Below are 16,436 nucleotides of genomic sequence, written 5' to 3'. Positions count from 1 at the left end.
CCACTTAATTGTAATATACCTAGGTTTTTACAGCTAGAGACTATTATCTTAATCTAGTCTGATTTCCTGCATAAACACAAGCCATAGAACTTCAAGTGGTAATGTGGGCATCAAAACCAGAAGCCTGAAGTATTTATGATGAAAGTCTAACTTTCATAATTTAGATGGCTTTTATGAAGTTTTTTGTACACCTGACTTTCTAGGTGGGATAAATCCTAAGGAAAGATATTGAGAATTTGCAGAACACGCTGCTATTTTCTTGGTGGTATTGAAGGTGTTTTGTATTAAGTTCATTTACACCACTAATTCTCATGCTTGTTCCAAGTCACATTTAACACAAAACCATGTTTTAGGTATCCAAATTTTAGTTACATTCTGTACAGCCGAGAGTTACGTCCTATAGGTCCCTCTAGCAGTAGTGTATGAAGTTTCCACTGCGGTGCACAGAGAATAGCGTATATTACCTTCTTTGAAGATCAGAAGTTACTCATTGCTACCTGTGTAACAATAAATTCAAACATGTCTATGAAGTACATTCAAGAAATAAATTGCTAGTTTAACTGGAAATCAGATTTGATCAAGTAGGATCCAGACTGGCATACAACAAATGCTAAATATATGTAAATGCTGAAGTCAGCAATGAATCCAGCAAACAGCTAAGAAATGTGAGAAGTGTCCTACTGCTTGTGATGGTTCTCTTATAGAAAAGTATACTTGGAAGCTATCTATGTCAGGCAAAAAGGTATTTCAAACCAACAGTTGCACGAGTGTTGCCAATACAAGACATTCAAATACTGTGCTTCCATTATCCACCATTTCAGATATTTCAAAATAATTGTCTGTTGACTTTTTCGTGACACTTGAGACTGTCTTTATTTCAGGTCAAGCCAAGATGATTCAGTCCTAGACAATTTTTTCCCCAGTGCAGGTGGAAAATAAAACATTTGGCTGCACTTTTTTTTAAACCATTTTTAAGTATCCCACAATACAATGGTTTTTTTTTGTTTTGGGGGGAGTTTTTTTTTTGGGGGGGGGGGGAGGGGAGGGAAATCAAGCACTCTGTACCTTCCATCATTCAGCCCTGTGGAAAACTAGGTAAAATACCTAGTATTCTGTAATTGGTATTCTAAGGGGAAGTTTTCCCTGGGGTAACAGGAAAACTCTTAGCAGTAAATAATACCCAGCACCTGTGGTAAGCAACTAGGGTGTACTCCTCACTGTCAACAGCAACTACTTTGAGTCAGGCAAGTTTGTGCTAGTTACACATGCCTCAATTCCTTCTATGACTGCTCCAGCAAAAGCCTATAAAGCTGTCACCTGCCCAAAGGCTGATCGGCGGACCCCACTCAGGATCTGTAGCAATAAAGTACAATCGCATATGGGGTGGGCAATAATTTTTGCAGGGGGGCCACGCTATGAATTTTGGTAAGTCAGCATGGGCCACACATTTCTACTATATTAATGGAGGGGGTGTGGAGTCTGGGAGGAAGTTTGGGTGCAGGAGGGAGCTCCAAGCTGGTGCAGTGTGTTGGGGTACATGAGAGGGTGAGGAGTTTGGGCTCTGGGAGGGAATTTGATGCAGAAGGGGGCTCCAGGCTGGGGCAGAGGATTGGGGTGCAGGAGGGGGCAGAGGAGGCCGGACAGAAATGTTAGATGGGCCGGACCCAGCCCATGGGCCGTATTTTGACCACCCCTGAATCAGATCAAGGTGTGTCAGATCCACTGCTCATTGGGCACCCAAGATTGAACACAATGCTAGGTAGCTTCAGGAGAAGATCAAAAGGCTAAGATTCAGTACAATAGGTCTTGCACAACAATAGTTTCTCTAGGGACATACAAAGCACCTGTAAGGAGCAGGATTATCCTGGTACATAAGCCTTCCAGTGAAAAGGCTCAAATTGTCCACCTTTGCCAGAAGAGCATAGAGAGGACCAGAGAGCAGGTGTTAACTGCTGACTTACTGGTAGCAGAGGGAGTTTCCACACAAGGTACACTACTGTGCTTTCCAACTGTGTTAAGCTTTTGCTCTTGCATATAGTGGTATATGTGGGAAATATTTATTCTGAGCCCAGTGGCTAGCATTCACAGACATTGCCATTTTGGTTTTTGGGCTAGAAATAGCACCAGTGAAAGCAAAAGTTCCCTCACAGAGCAGGAGGAAAAAAAGATAATTTAGGCTAATGACAAACCCCCTCAATACTAAACTTGCTTACTCTGTAGTCATATTCCCACTTCTGCCATGTACCTGCTCCTACCATTGACACCATGAAGTGTTAAATGGCTACTTATGAGATTGGAAGTTTCTGAACTACTCCACTTCATTTGTTGCCTCTTACTGCAGCTAGGTCTAAGCGATAAGCGAGCTCTACCAAGTTAAAGTAGTTTCAAGGCATTGCTGCACACCAGATTTTTACTTTTATTATATACCAAGCCTCTCTGCCCCCAAAAACTGTGTTAAAAGAACATTAAGGCTGAGACGTTAGACACTCAAAAGTTAAGAAGCTCAAGAACTAAGGCTGCCATTGCAACATTAATTCAGCTGCCATGTGCATATGCATTATGATAGTTTTCCTATGTGACATCAGGCAATTATGTTTGGCAGAACAAAGAACAAAACAGCTTTTCTGGGTCCTAAAGCAATGCCTTGAACATTGCCTCTTATCTATTCTTGTAACTCTGCCTAATTCACAGTCCATCCTGTGCAGTGAATGAGGCAGGAGTCCTGTAGAACAAATAGTTATGTTACTAGGCAATTAGAGACTATCCTACTGAATATACACAAGGAGGCCAAATTAAGGTTGCACAGGTAACCAAATTCTGGCATTTCTTAACTTCAGAGGGCTTGACTTAGCAAGCAGAACAGTCTTTTAAACAGCTTTATGTATGTCATTTCCAATGAAGAACCCAAAAAATTCATCATGTGGAAATGTATTAACCTCCACATTGAATAAAATAAAAAAAAACTTGGTAGCAGTAGACTGTTACATCTGTGGACAAGACACTAGAGGTGAGGTATGGCCGAAGTGACACAGTGCCACTATCTTAAATTATCAGTTACACTGCAGAGGAACATTGAGAATCATGAATTGTGTTATTGGCTTACGAGGGGAATGTTGCCTAATGATTACAGACAGCAAAACAGGCATGTAGATTTGACACATCCAGCCTGAAAAGGCACTGAGACTTGGGTTGCCCATATTAGAGATGGGATTCTAGTTGCAGCTCACAAAAACAGGGTAATGGTGCCGATTTACTATAAACCAATAAATTAGACAAGGAAATAGGATGAGCAGCTCCTTAAACACCCTCTGTATTGTGTAGGAAAAATACCCTGCATTAGCATGGGGGATTTCAATCCAGGGAGGATAAAATTAGAGTTAAAAAGGATTTCTTAAACTACACACATTTTTCTCTCTAAAAATAGAACTCTTTAAAATTAAATTTGCAATTATAAGAAGTTTAGGCCTTGATATAGGTTGTTATAATCTATTAAAATTTAAATAGATAAAAACATGATGTAATGAGTCCATGAGTCCTCAAATTTTGATAAGCCCATGGATCTGCTTTTTATAGTTATACAAAGAATTGGGGGGGGGAGGATATGTTTGTGATGTCAACTCAAGCATTAATACAATTTTATGTACTACATTATCGATAGTGTGTTCAGTCTTTACAATTTAGCAAACGCTGGTACTGTATTTTCTTTTTCCAGATGCAAGTACTTACAGTTTCTGTTGTGCACAAAGGCTTTTTTGCCTTATTTTTGGTTTCATTTTAGTTAGCAGAAGCAGAGAGAATATTTTCTTCACTTGAACTATTTCATTCAAAATTGAGAAACCAATATGGAATGAAAGCAGGAAAGCTTGTTTTCCCTGTCAAATCTATGACTAAAAACCATTTGGAAAGGGATGAGATCTAAATCTAATAAAGTTGAAGAAAAGAAGCCAGATTGTCAGAGGTATTTAGATGGAGATAGGTACCTAGACAGATTTCCAAAAACACTTTGGATTGTTTCCGGTCACTGTGGGCCAGATTTTCAAAGGTGGACAGATTCCTAGAGGGATTTTCAAAAGCACTTTGATTATGCGCTCAGCTCCCATTGATTTCAAAGTGCTTTTGAAAATCCCTCTAGGCCAGGAGTGGGCAAACTTTGTACATCTGGGTATGGAAATTGTATGGCAGGCCATGAATGCTCACAAAATAGGGTTGGGGTGCCCGGGGGGGGTGAGCTCCAGGGTGGGGTCAAAAATGAGGAGTTCAGAGTGTGGGAGGGGGCTCCAGGCTGGGGCAGGAGGGGTGGCGTGAGGGGTGAGGGCTGGGAGTATGGGCTCTGGGAATGAGGGGTTTGGGGTGTAGGAGGGTGCTCTGGGCTGGAACCGAGGGGTTCAGAGGCCGGGAGGGGGATCAGGGCTCCAGCTGGGGGTGCAGGCTCTGGGGTGGTGCTGGGGATGTGGGGATGAACAGTTTGCGATACAGGAGGGTACTCCAGGCTGGGACCGAGGGGTTGAGAGGGTGGGAGGGGTGTCAGGGGTGGGGCAGGGGGTTGGTGCGTGGGGGGGGTGGCTCAGGGGTACAGGTTCTGGGTGGCGCTTACCTCAAGCTGCTCCCAGAAGCAGCAGCATGTCCCCCTCTGGCTCCTATGCGGAGGAGTGGCCAGACAACCCTACTGCGCACTGCCCCGTCCACAGGCACCGCCTCTGCAACTCCAATGGGAGCTGTGCGGCAGCACTTGGAACAGGGCAACATGCGGAGCAGAGCCCCCTGCCCGCCCCTATGTGTAGGAGCCGGAGAGGGGACATGCCGCTGCTTCTGAGAGCCGCGCGTTGCGGTCCTTGACCCTGCTCCCTGGCTGGAGTTTCTGGAGCAGGGCAAGCCACAGACCCCACTCCCCAGCTGGAGCTTGAGGGCTCGATTCAAGTGGCTCGTGGGCCGGATGCGGCCCATGGCCCGTAGTTTGCCCTCTCCTGCTCTTGACACCTGTCTACCTTTGAAATCTGGCCTATAGTGATCAGAAGCAATCCATCAATTCACTAACTATTTAATATTTCCTTTGTTTAATAAATCAGTTTTAAATGCAAAGCATGTTTTGCTAAATTTTTCTTATGTATCTAGCATATTTAAGGTAGTTTTATTTCACTAATGAAAACTTCACTAAAGCAAGTTTTTAAAATGCTATTGCTGTGTATTTTTAATTGAGTTTTTCCAGACAAATGTAACCGGACATAAATCAAAAGTAAAAACTAATCAAGTTAAGAAATGTGTCAGTCACCATTTTCTAACCCAAATGTAAAAAAATCAAGCATCTGAAGTGTATGTTAAGACAACTGCTTACACTGTATCTATATACATTTGTTTACCTTCCATTCTAGAAAGAAGCAGTACAAATGTCATGTAAAGGCTAAATTTGTTTGCAAACGTTGATACCAGCCACTGAGAATTAAGCCTTTAGGAAGGTAACTAAAAAGCCCAAATGCAAAGCAAGATTACTTTTTAAATTATTCAAATCAAGGTTTCCTTCCTGTTGATTTAAATCAAGATTAACATTGGTGAATTTAAGTAGCTGATTAAGATCAATCCACCCTATTTCAATCTAACGGACATACACTAGAGGTCTCATGTTATGACGTGTAAAACAACATTGGAGTTCCTAAGATTTATACATGAAAGCATTTTAAAAAACAAAATTACTTCAAGCGGATTGCAATTCTATACTAGACCATATTATGATGGAAAGATTAAACTACCAAATTAAATTGATGGCTGCCTAGGTTCAAGAGATCAAACTAATTTCATTTGCTATGTCAAATAGAAATATATATTTGGTGCTTTAAAAAAAATGCATGTTTCCAAAGCTGAAAATACATGAGCAAAACCAAATGGGAGGACATATTTAAACATAAGATTGTAAGTAACTTTGAATTGTTTAAACATGCTCTATTACATCAAAAAAATGAAAGAAGGCTTCATTCATTAAAATCCAAGGGGAAATAAAGGCATCAATTAAAAAGAAAAATCAATACACAGCAAGTGAAGCAACAGAGACACTGTAGACAATTGATAAGGGAAGCTGAAGGTTACCACTAAAAAATTCAGTGGTCAGTAGGATTAAGCATAGTAAGAAGGAATTCTTTAAATATGTCAGGAACAAACAAAATCCTATTGAATAGGTTTGACGTGAGACATGGATGTTGAAGTTATTAGTGATGAAGCAGAAGAATTAAATTATTTCTGTTCTGTATTCAAAAAAGCAGGATGATGTATTCATACCTCACAGTGCTAATGAAATACTTTATTCCATCAGTAACTAGGGAAGACGTTAAACAGCACTATTAAACATTTTTAAATCTGCAAGGCTGATAACTCATACCCAAGATTATTAAAAGAAGTGGCTGAGGAGCTGTTTGAACTCTCTCATCTATTAATGTTGATTTTTAAAAATTTTTGGAACACTGGGGAAGTACCAGAAGACTGAAAAAAGGTAATATTAGAGAGTGTTAACAGGATGATCTTGGTAACTACAAGCCAAGTACCCTAAAAATGAACTTGGACAAAATCATGTAAAGACTGATATGGGATGTAAACCAGTAAAGAATTAGAAGATGGTAGCATAATTAATGTTTTTATGGAAAACAGAGCTAAAACAAACCTAGATTTTTTTAGGACATCACAAATCTGATTGCGAAAGTATCTGTGTTAATATAATTAGACTTCTGTAAGGCATTAGAATTAGTCCCTCATGACTTTCTGATAAAAAAAATTAGTATTATACAAAGTCAATGTTGCCCACAGTAAATTAAGAGCAAATTGATGAAAGATCACAAAAAGTAACCGTAAATGGGGAATCTTCAACTAATAAAGTGTTTCTGTTGGGGTCCCACAAGTATCTGTTCTCAGCCCAATGCTATTCAGTAACTATCAGTGACCTAAAAGAATTATAAAATCATGTCTAGCAAAACCTGCAGATCACTTAAAGTGGAAGAGTGTCCAATCATGATGGGACACGTCAGTTATACAGACAAAACTGGACCACTTCATAAAATGGGTTTTTAATACAGCCAAATCAAGCTCACACACCTAGGAACAAAAAGAACGTATGTCACACTTACAAGATGGTAGACTGTCCTGGAAAGCAGTAACTCCAAAAAGGACTTTGGGGTCACAGTAGATAACCAACTGAAAATATCAGCTTCCAGTACAATGCCAGAACTAAGAGGGTAAACAGGAAGCGTATTACCCTTTGTATATGGTTACTAGTGAGACCATTACTGAAATGGTATGGCCAATTCTGGAGTCCACACTTCAAAAAGAATCTGCGGAAATCTGCAAGGATTCAGAAAAGAGCTACAAGAACAATCTGAGGACTAAAATACATACCTTATAATGAGTGACTCAAAAAAAACTTATGCCCAAATAAATTTGTTAGTCTCTAAGGTGCCACAAGGACTCCTCGTTATTTTTGCTGATACAGACTAACCCAGCTACCACTCTGAAACCTGTCAAGATCAGTCTACTTAAAGAAAAGTTAAGAGGAGACTATCAGTCTACAAGTACCTACATGGGGAAGAGACTTCTGCTAAAACAGTTCTTTAATCTAGTATGAAAAAAGAGACATAACCAGAGCCAAAGGTTGAAAGCTGAATCTAGACAAATTCAGACTAGAAATAAAGGTACAAATTTTAAACAGTTAAAGTAATTAGCCATTGGAACAACCCATCTAGGGAAGTGGTGGATCCTCCATCACTTGAAGTCTTTGAATAAAGACTGGTTTCAGAGTAACAGCCGTGTTAGTCTGTATTCGTAAAAAGAAAAAAGAAAAGGAGTACTTGTGGCACCTTAGAGACTAACCAGTTTATTTGAGCATGAGCTTTCGTGAGCTACAGCTCACTTCATCGGATGCATAGCATATCGTGGAAACTGCAGAAGACATTATATACACACAGAGACCATGAAACAAAACTTCCTCCCACCCCACTGTCCTGCTGCTAACAGCTTATCTAAAGTGATCATCAAGGAAGGCCATTTCCAGCACAAATCCAGGTTTTCTCACCCTTCCCCCCCCCCCCCCCCACACACAGACACACATACAAACTCACTCTCCTGCTGGTAATAGCCCATCCCTCTTTGAAACCTCTCTTTATAATGCGCATGATAATCAAGGTGGGTCATTTCCAGCACTAATCCAGGTTTTCTCACCACCCCCCCCCCACACACACACCCCCCTCCAAAAACCACACACACAAACTCTCTCCCCTGCTGGCAATAGCTCATCTTACAATGTGCACAGCAATAATTCAAGTTTAACCAGAACGTCTTGGGGGGGGGGGGTTTGTAGGAAAAAAACAAGGGGAGATAGGCTACCTTGCATAATGACTTAGCCACTCCCAGTCTCTATTCAAGCCCAAATTAATAGTATCCAATTTGCAAATGAATTCCAATTCAGCAGTTTCTCGCTGGAGTCTGGATTTGAAGTTTTTTTGCTTTAAGATAGCGACCCTCATGTCTGTGATTGCGTGACCAGAGAGATTGAAGTGTTCTCCGACTGGTTTATGAATGTTATAATTCTTAACATCTGATTTGTGTCCATTTATTCTTTTACGTAGAGACTGTCCAGTTTGACCAATGTACATGGCAGAGGGGCATTGCTGGCACATGATGGCATATATCACATTGGTGGATGTGCAGGTGAACGAGCCTCTGATAGTGTGGCTGATGTTGTTAGGCCCTGTGATGGTGTTCCCTGAATAGATATGTGGGCACAGTTGGCAACGGGCTTTGTTGCAAGGATAGGTTCCTGGGTTAGTGGTTCTGTTGTGTGGTATGTGGTTGTTGGTGAGTATTCGCTTCAGGTTGGGGGGCTGTCTGTAGGCAAGGACTGGCCTTTCTCCCAAGATTTGTGAGAGTGTTGGGTCATCCTTCAGGATAGGTTGTAGATCCTTAATAATGCGTTGGAGGGGTTTTAGTTGGGGGCTGAAGGTGACGGCTAGTGGCGTTCTGTTATTTTCTTTGTTAGGCCTGTCCTGTAGTAGGTGACTTCTGGGAACTCTTCTGGCTCTATCAATCTGTTTCTTCACTTCCGCAGGTGGGTATTGTAGTTGTAAGAATGCTTGATAGAGATCTTGTAGGTGTTTGTCTCTGTCTGAGGGGTTGGAGCAAATGCGGTTGTATCGCAGAGCTTGGCTGTAGACGATGGATCGTGTGGTGTGGTCAGGGTGAAAGCTGGAGGCATGTAGGTAGGAATAGCGGTCAGTAGGTTTCCGGTATAGGGTGGTGTTGGTGTGACCATCGTTTATTAGCACTGTAGTGTCCAGGAAGTGGATCTCATGTGTGGACTGGACCAGGCTGAGGTTGATGGTGGGATGGAAATTGTTGAAATCATGGTGGAATTCCTCAAGGGCTTCTTTTCCATGGGTCCAGATGATGAAGATGTCATCAATATAGCGCAAGTAAAGTAGGGGCGTTAGGGGACGAGAGCTGAGGAAGCGTTGTTCTAAATCAGCCATAAAAATGTTGGCATACTGTGGGGCCATGCGGGTACCCATAGCAGTGCCGCTGATCTGAAGGTATACATTGTCCCCAAATGTAAAATAGTTATGGGTAAGGACAAAGTCAGGATTAGTGCTGGAAATGACCCACCTTGATTATCATGCACATTATAAAGAGAGGTTTCAAAGAGGGATGGGCTATTACCAGCAGGAGAGTGAGTTTGTATGTGTGTCTGTGTGTGTGGGGGGGGGGGAAGGGTGAGAAAACCTGGATTTGTGCTGGAAATGGCCTTCCTTGATGATCACTTTAGATAAGCTGTTAGCAGCAGGACAGTGGGGTGGGAGGAAGTTTTGTTTCATGGTCTCTGTGTGTATATAATGTCTTCTGCAGTTTCCACGATATGCTATGCATCCGATGAAGTGAGCTGTAGCTCACGAAAGCTCATGCTCAAATAAACTGGTTAGTCTCTAAGGTGCCACAAGTACTCCTTTTCTTTTGAATAAAGACTGAATGTCATTCTAAAAGAAATGCTATAGTTCAAACAACTTAAGGGCTTGATGCAGAAATTATTGGATGAGGTTCCTTGGGCTGCGTTATAGAGGGTCAGACAAGATGATCTGGCAGTAAGAATCCATTAATCCATTAATGCAGTTACTGTGAGTGATACGGAGTGGAGGAAAACACACAAAAAAGAGAACGATGGAAGTCAAGGAGAAAGCAGTAGATGCTTATTAGGCGGCTGGACATGGAAGCTTGTCCCAGCTTATGAAATCAATGGAGAAATAAAAACCTGAGACGTATAGCAAGGCACAGAAGCCTAGCATTGCCTTCTAACAGCTTGAGACAAGAATGTTTTAGCCCACTAAGATATGCCCTTCACACTCCTCTCCTGATGTCCTCCTAACCCACCAGCCCTGAACTGAGTTCAGGTGTACTAGGTAGCTCTCCATAACTAGAGCACATACTGTACAAATTTGATCACTTTCTTCCAAATATTCTTCTTGTTCATCCAAGCAGCCTATTCAGAGCATTACGCATCTATTCCAGAAAACAGGCATTTTGGCAGGAACAGCAAATGGAAGGACTTCCCATGTTAAACAAAATCTTATACTGTACAGCTCACCGCAGTTAAGTACCAAGGAGTCAATGCCTCTTGGTTTGGTATGCATTGTCTTCATAAAGAGCCTGTAAGATGGCAGCATATTTCTACTATCAATGTACCACCTCTTCCACAAACTAAAGGTGATTAGCGTTCACACGAAAATTAAGATCAGTCATCTTTAGAGACAGTGTATTGTATCTGTCATAAATATAAAGGGAAGGGTAAACCCCTTTAAAATCCCTCCTGGCCAGAGGAAATCTCCTCTCACCTGTAAAGGGTTAAGAAGCTAAAGGTAACCTCGCTGGCACCTGACCAAAATGACCAATGAGGAGACAAGATACTTTCAAAAGCTGGGAGGAGGGAGAGAAATAAAGTGTATGTGTGTCTGTCTATATTTTGTCTTTGCCGGGGATAGACCAGGAATGAAGCCTTAGAACTTTTAGTAAGTAATCTAGCTAGGTATGTGTTAGATTATGATTTCTTTAAATGGCTGAGAAAAGAATTGTGCTGAATAGAATAACTATTTCTGTCTGTGTATCTTTTTTGTAACTTAAGGTTTTTGCCTAGAGGGGTTCTCTATGTTTTGAATCTAATTACCCTGTAAGGTATTTACCATCCTGATTTTACAGGGGGGATTTTTTTTTTATTTCTATTTACTTCTATTTCTATTAAAAGTCTTTTTGTAAGAAAACTGAATGCTTTTTCATTGTTCTCAGATCCCAGGGTTTGGGTCTGTGGTCACCTATGCAAATTGGTGAGGCTTTTTATCCAACATTTCCCTGGAAAGGGGGGGTGCAAGTGTTGGGAGGATTGTTCATTGTTCTTAAGATCCAAGGGTCTGGGTCTGTAGTCACCTAGGCAAATTGGTGAGGCTTTTTACCAAACCTTGTCCAGGAAGTGGGGTGCAAGGTTTTGGGAAGTATTTTGGGGGGAAAGACATGTCCAAACAGCTCTTCCCCAGTAACCAGTATTTGTTTGGTGGTGGTAGCGGCCAATCCAAGGACAAAAAGGGTGGAATATTTTGTACCTTGGGGAAGTTTTGACCTAAGCTGGTAAAGATAAGCTTAGGAGGTTTTTCATGCAGGTCCCCACATCTGTACCCTAGAGTTCAGAGTGGGGGAGGAACCTTGACAGTATCCATCCTTGTCTGCACATCAGAAACCATTCAAACAAACAAGAACACTTACACTAAAGTAGTTTGACTGTACTAATAAAAACCAAAGTGAACTTAAACTAAGAAGAGTGCAGTTATGGTCAGAACAGTGAATACATACATAGGCCCTTTTATTAATCAGATCTGTTCCCAGTAGGTATTAAAATCAAAACTGCTTACTACTTTGGTGACAAGGGTGTTTTTACTATGTTATAACCATGTTAATCTTGAACTATTTGTGAAAGAACAAGCTGGATTCTTTCCTGACTCAGATTGCTTCATTAGGTGATTTGTTAAGTTCCAGAACTCATTACTGATGACTAGGGCTTGGTGTCTGTCACGGAGGTCATGGAAAGTCATGGATTCCCTGACTTTCCACAAGCTCCATGACTTCTGAAGCCGACCCTGGAGACTGCTTGAGCAGTGGTCCCGGGGACGGCGGCAGCAGCCACAGCTCAGCGGCCCCTGGCAGCACTCCCAGGAGCAGCCGGAGCAACTGTTGCTCAGCCCCATTCCTCATAGAGCAGCAGACCCCCCAGGCACACCCCCAAGTAGCAGATCCCCCTCTGGAGGCTCCCCAGATAAGATTTAGTCAGGGGTATTTATAGTACAAGTCATGGACAGGTCATGGGGCCGTGAATTTCCGTTTATTGTCTGTGATGTCTCCATGAATTTTAATAAAAATACTCATGACTAAATCGTAGCACACTAATGATAGATAAGCTAGAAAGAACCCAATTTGACTTGCAGATTTCACACTAAAGGCAACTAAACAGGACCATATATATATTACAAACCAAATGAAATTTGATCAAGAATCACAGACTCTAATGCCAGTTTCACAATTTTTCAGAAACTAAATGTACTTTAAGTTACAAAGCTTGCTTCTAAACTAAAGGCAGTAAAGGGATAGTATGAGTTGTGTTTAGTCTTCCAGATGGACTTTAAACAAATTCCACCTAACAAGATGAAATATTCGCTACCTTTTATGATTTAAGCAAACTTAATACTTGCTCTAATAAAGGTAACTTAATTACAATTTCTTACAACTTAATTACAACTGTTTATACAGGCTGCATCTACTTACACACTTGAAGTTTTATAGTTTTCATGACTTTCATTAACAGGATCCAGATATCAGAGATGAAATCCAAATTTAAAGGAAACTAGAAGTCAGACTGAAATAACCAGTAACTATACAGAGGTCCTGAAAATTCTTATTTCTGGTCCATTCAATTTCCACAATCAAGTGACCAAAGTCAACCTTCTGGTTTAAGATAGCCAGTTTGGCAAAATGACTCATGAAAGCTCAGAAGCTGAAACAGAGATGATTGATTGATACTGATGAAATCCTCATTATGAAAAAAACAGAATGGTACATCCCTATGTTCACTTTGTCTGCAACCGATAAGTCAAGTTTACATCTCAGGTTCCATCAGTAATCCAAGCAATTTTAAACAGCAAGAGGAAGCTACATTCCCCTCACTGTCACTGGAAGGACTGGGTTGGCTCATAATAATGAGAGAAAAAAACTAATCCTGATGAAAATGACTTTGCTCAACCACCTTGGTAACAATGCTAATGCAAAAAAATCAAACTCCTATAAAGAATTTGTGAAGTCACTAAACTGTCATGAGAAAAAGCAATTCAAGACACAAGGGCAGATTTTTTTTTTTTTAAGTTTAGTGCCAAACCATGCTAGACAATTCCAATTAACAGGCACAGAAGGGTTATTCTTACAATTTCAAGTAGCACAAAGTCTTAAAAAAAGCTTTATAATTTAACGTAGGATTTTTTAAATTTGTTTTGAGAGCAATTGTGAAGCAGGTCTAATCTCAGTTACAATGATATAACCCAAAGACAAACAGTTTTGGTAAAAAAAAAAAAAAAACGAACAAAGAATATTAACAACGGATTCTGTAATATTTCATTACATGCCCTTACACACAGTCCCAAAAGTTGTGTGTCCTCTAAAACACAGAGCTTCCATGGGGAAACTTTTCTTGTGTCTCCAGTAAAACTAAAACCAGAACAGGATGAAGAACTGAAGCATAGTTTAAGTCAAAGAGCAAGTAATCATGGATACCAAATTTAGTAGAAACATGTGGTAATGTTACCTCTGGTAGCTTTTTTACTTACCTCCACCAGCTGATTCTTGCTCTTCCCCTTCGGGAAACATAGCTTGGCTTGGTAAGCTATTCCTAGAACGAGTGACTGACTCTAAATGTGAAGCCCTTCCCAATAGAGATAGCTCATCTAGCACCTCTCCCTCTTTGGCTTCCAAATCTGATTTTGAAGTGGTTAATTGTTTTATGTTACCTGGTGCCATTAAGCTATTTGGGTTATTTAAACAGGCTACAGTACCACTGTCCAGACTTAATACTCTGGCACGACTCTTCACACTGTTAGTGCTAGAAGTTCGACGTGTTGAACGTTTTTTGCTAATTCCTTCAGAGCCTAAATGGGCTTTGTGGGTGTTCAAGTCTGTGCCTCCTCTTTCTTTAACGTATTTGGTCTTTAGAGCATTGTACTTGCCCTCAGGAGACTGGCATGAATGGGAAGTGGTGCTGGAAGAGCTATCACTGCTGAACTGGTGGGCTGACTGCATGCTTGAGGTCCTGCTCAAGTCACTCTGATCACTGGAGTCCTCATCATGACAAAACACAGCGCTTTGGGGTTTGGTTCCAGACACGCCTCGAAAGGAAACGTATTCCCTATGCCGGCTTGAGTCAAAACTACTAGCCCGTTTTTTTCCTGTCCGTCTCCTGCTCGATTTATGAACAGAAGCTGTCCGGTGGAGTAAGTTAGAGGATTTAGGTCTTACATCTCCTTCCTTTTGTTTACCACCTGTTTCTTTACAAGTTCTTGAATCAACTAAGGCAGCCAATTTCTCACTCTGATCATCTCTTGTTTCAGCAGCCTTTCCAGGTGGCCTGTCTATTTGTGTAGTTAGTTCATTGGCATGTGGGTTCTTATTGGCTTCTTCTGAAGCAGAGGCACTAAGACCCCTTTGACTGTGTATCTCATCGGATGTGTTAGAATCCTTTGCTTCTTGAACACCACTATTAGTGCTCATTTCTACAGCAGTCCTTTCACTACTAGACCTTTTATCCGTAGCAGAGCTACTGTCATCCTCTGAGTCAGTACAGCAGTCCTTTTTCTTGCTGTTCTCTCTCTCTTCTCTAGGAGACTCCTCATGCTCTGACAACACATTTTCTACATGAGTTGAACTGGTCTGCTCACTTTTGTAGCTACTGATGGTACTGTTAGTGTCACGATCAATTCCACTGCAATAGCTTTCTGTTGAACCACTACTCCTACCACTCAGGCTTCTCAGACTGTCCATGCTTTTGTCCGCTTTCAAAGATTTGCTCTTCCCACTCTTGGCCAGCTGTTGGGGGCTACTACTTTTCAGGATGTCATCTAACTGAAAGACTCCTGAAATACAAGAGTTCTCAGCTAAGGAGTCTTTGGATCCACAATGGGGTTTGGAAGCTTCTAACTCACTGACTGGATCTAGTCCTCGTCTTTGTTGATAGAGAGGGAAGTCATTTAGAGAAGCATCTGGAAAAGCAACAGCAGAGCTAGAGGTCCTTGGCACACCTCGTGGTCTGTGATCTTTTCTATAGGAGTGGGAATGCAAAGGTACAAGAGAAGCCACTTCAGTGTCACATGCACTAGACAGAGACTGATCCACATGGTGGTTGTTAGGGAGGCACACTTTATCACTGTTGTCCCTTGGCAAATCCTGTCCAGAGGATAATGAAGGCTGGATGGAGACAAAGGAGTCATTGGAGATCAGATGAAGAATCTTCTGATCAGCTGCCAAATCTGCGTAAGTGTACATTTGAAAATATTAAAGTCAGCAAGACATACAGCTTTGCTTTTCTACTACCAGGTTACAAAAGAAACAGTTCAGTAAAAAGTTAGTTAGTTGCTATGACAGTAATAAATAAGTTTTGCAGGTCCAGTTAGCTAGACTGCAACATTTCAGGTTTGGGAGACTTGCTGAGCAGTAAGTTAGTAGACAATGCCAGCAAAAATACAAATATCGCTGCAGCACTCGTGTGAGAGTTAAACATGGGCTACATTACCAAACACTAAGAAGTAAGATAGGACTGTGTCAAGACAGAGCACAGTTGTACATCATTTGTACTGAGATTTATACATCTTCAGTACTTCAACAAAACAGAATTATTAAACATTATGTCCCATCACACCTTATTATTGGAGGTCAAAAAAGCGATTTCTCTTCGTTAGTGATCTTTGTCACATATTTAATGTTCTTTGATGCAGTATGTGCATCAAGTCCCTTTTTCTGTAAAAAAGGATCAGATCTGCTCCTTTGTAGGAAAATACAGTAAATGTGACTACATTCACAATCTTACATAAATTAGAAAAAGTGATCAGAACAGTCACTGCAATAAGACCCCACGACTGAAGTGACTTAAGTAGATCCAAAAGATATACAGAAAAACCCATCGAGTGCAATAGTTTCCTATCATAGACTATAAAATGCTATTAACAAATCTGCATGCACTGGCAGCGAACAGCTGGATCACACTCCACCTGAAGGGGAAGTTATTAGAATTCTTCTAAACTGCAGTGTTGACTCCCAGATTTAGGTAAACAAGTAGTTACTACTTATTCAAAATTGAACTGCAGCTCTACTCTGGAAAATGGTGATGTAAAAAGTGT

General features: G+C 41.0%; 1 protein-coding gene across 1 annotated transcript in view; it reads right to left on the bottom strand.

Moving 5' to 3' along the window:
• PCNX1 (pecanex 1) overlaps positions 1-16,436 on the bottom strand; it is a 133,656-nt gene that overhangs the window by 95,064 nt on the left and 22,156 nt on the right. Inside the window, exon 6 of the mRNA XM_074955581.1 lies at positions 13,878-15,569. Within this exon, the coding sequence (XP_074811682.1) occupies positions 13,878-15,569 (1,692 nt within the window). The remainder of the gene's footprint in view (positions 1-13,877; positions 15,570-16,436) is intronic.

This window comes from Natator depressus, chromosome 6, assembly GCF_965152275.1.
Source record: "Natator depressus isolate rNatDep1 chromosome 6, rNatDep2.hap1, whole genome shotgun sequence".
Classification (NCBI taxonomy): domain Eukaryota; kingdom Metazoa; phylum Chordata; order Testudines; family Cheloniidae; genus Natator; species Natator depressus.
Note: the sequence above shows the minus strand (reverse complement) of the source record. Positions and strands in the feature narration are given on the sequence as shown.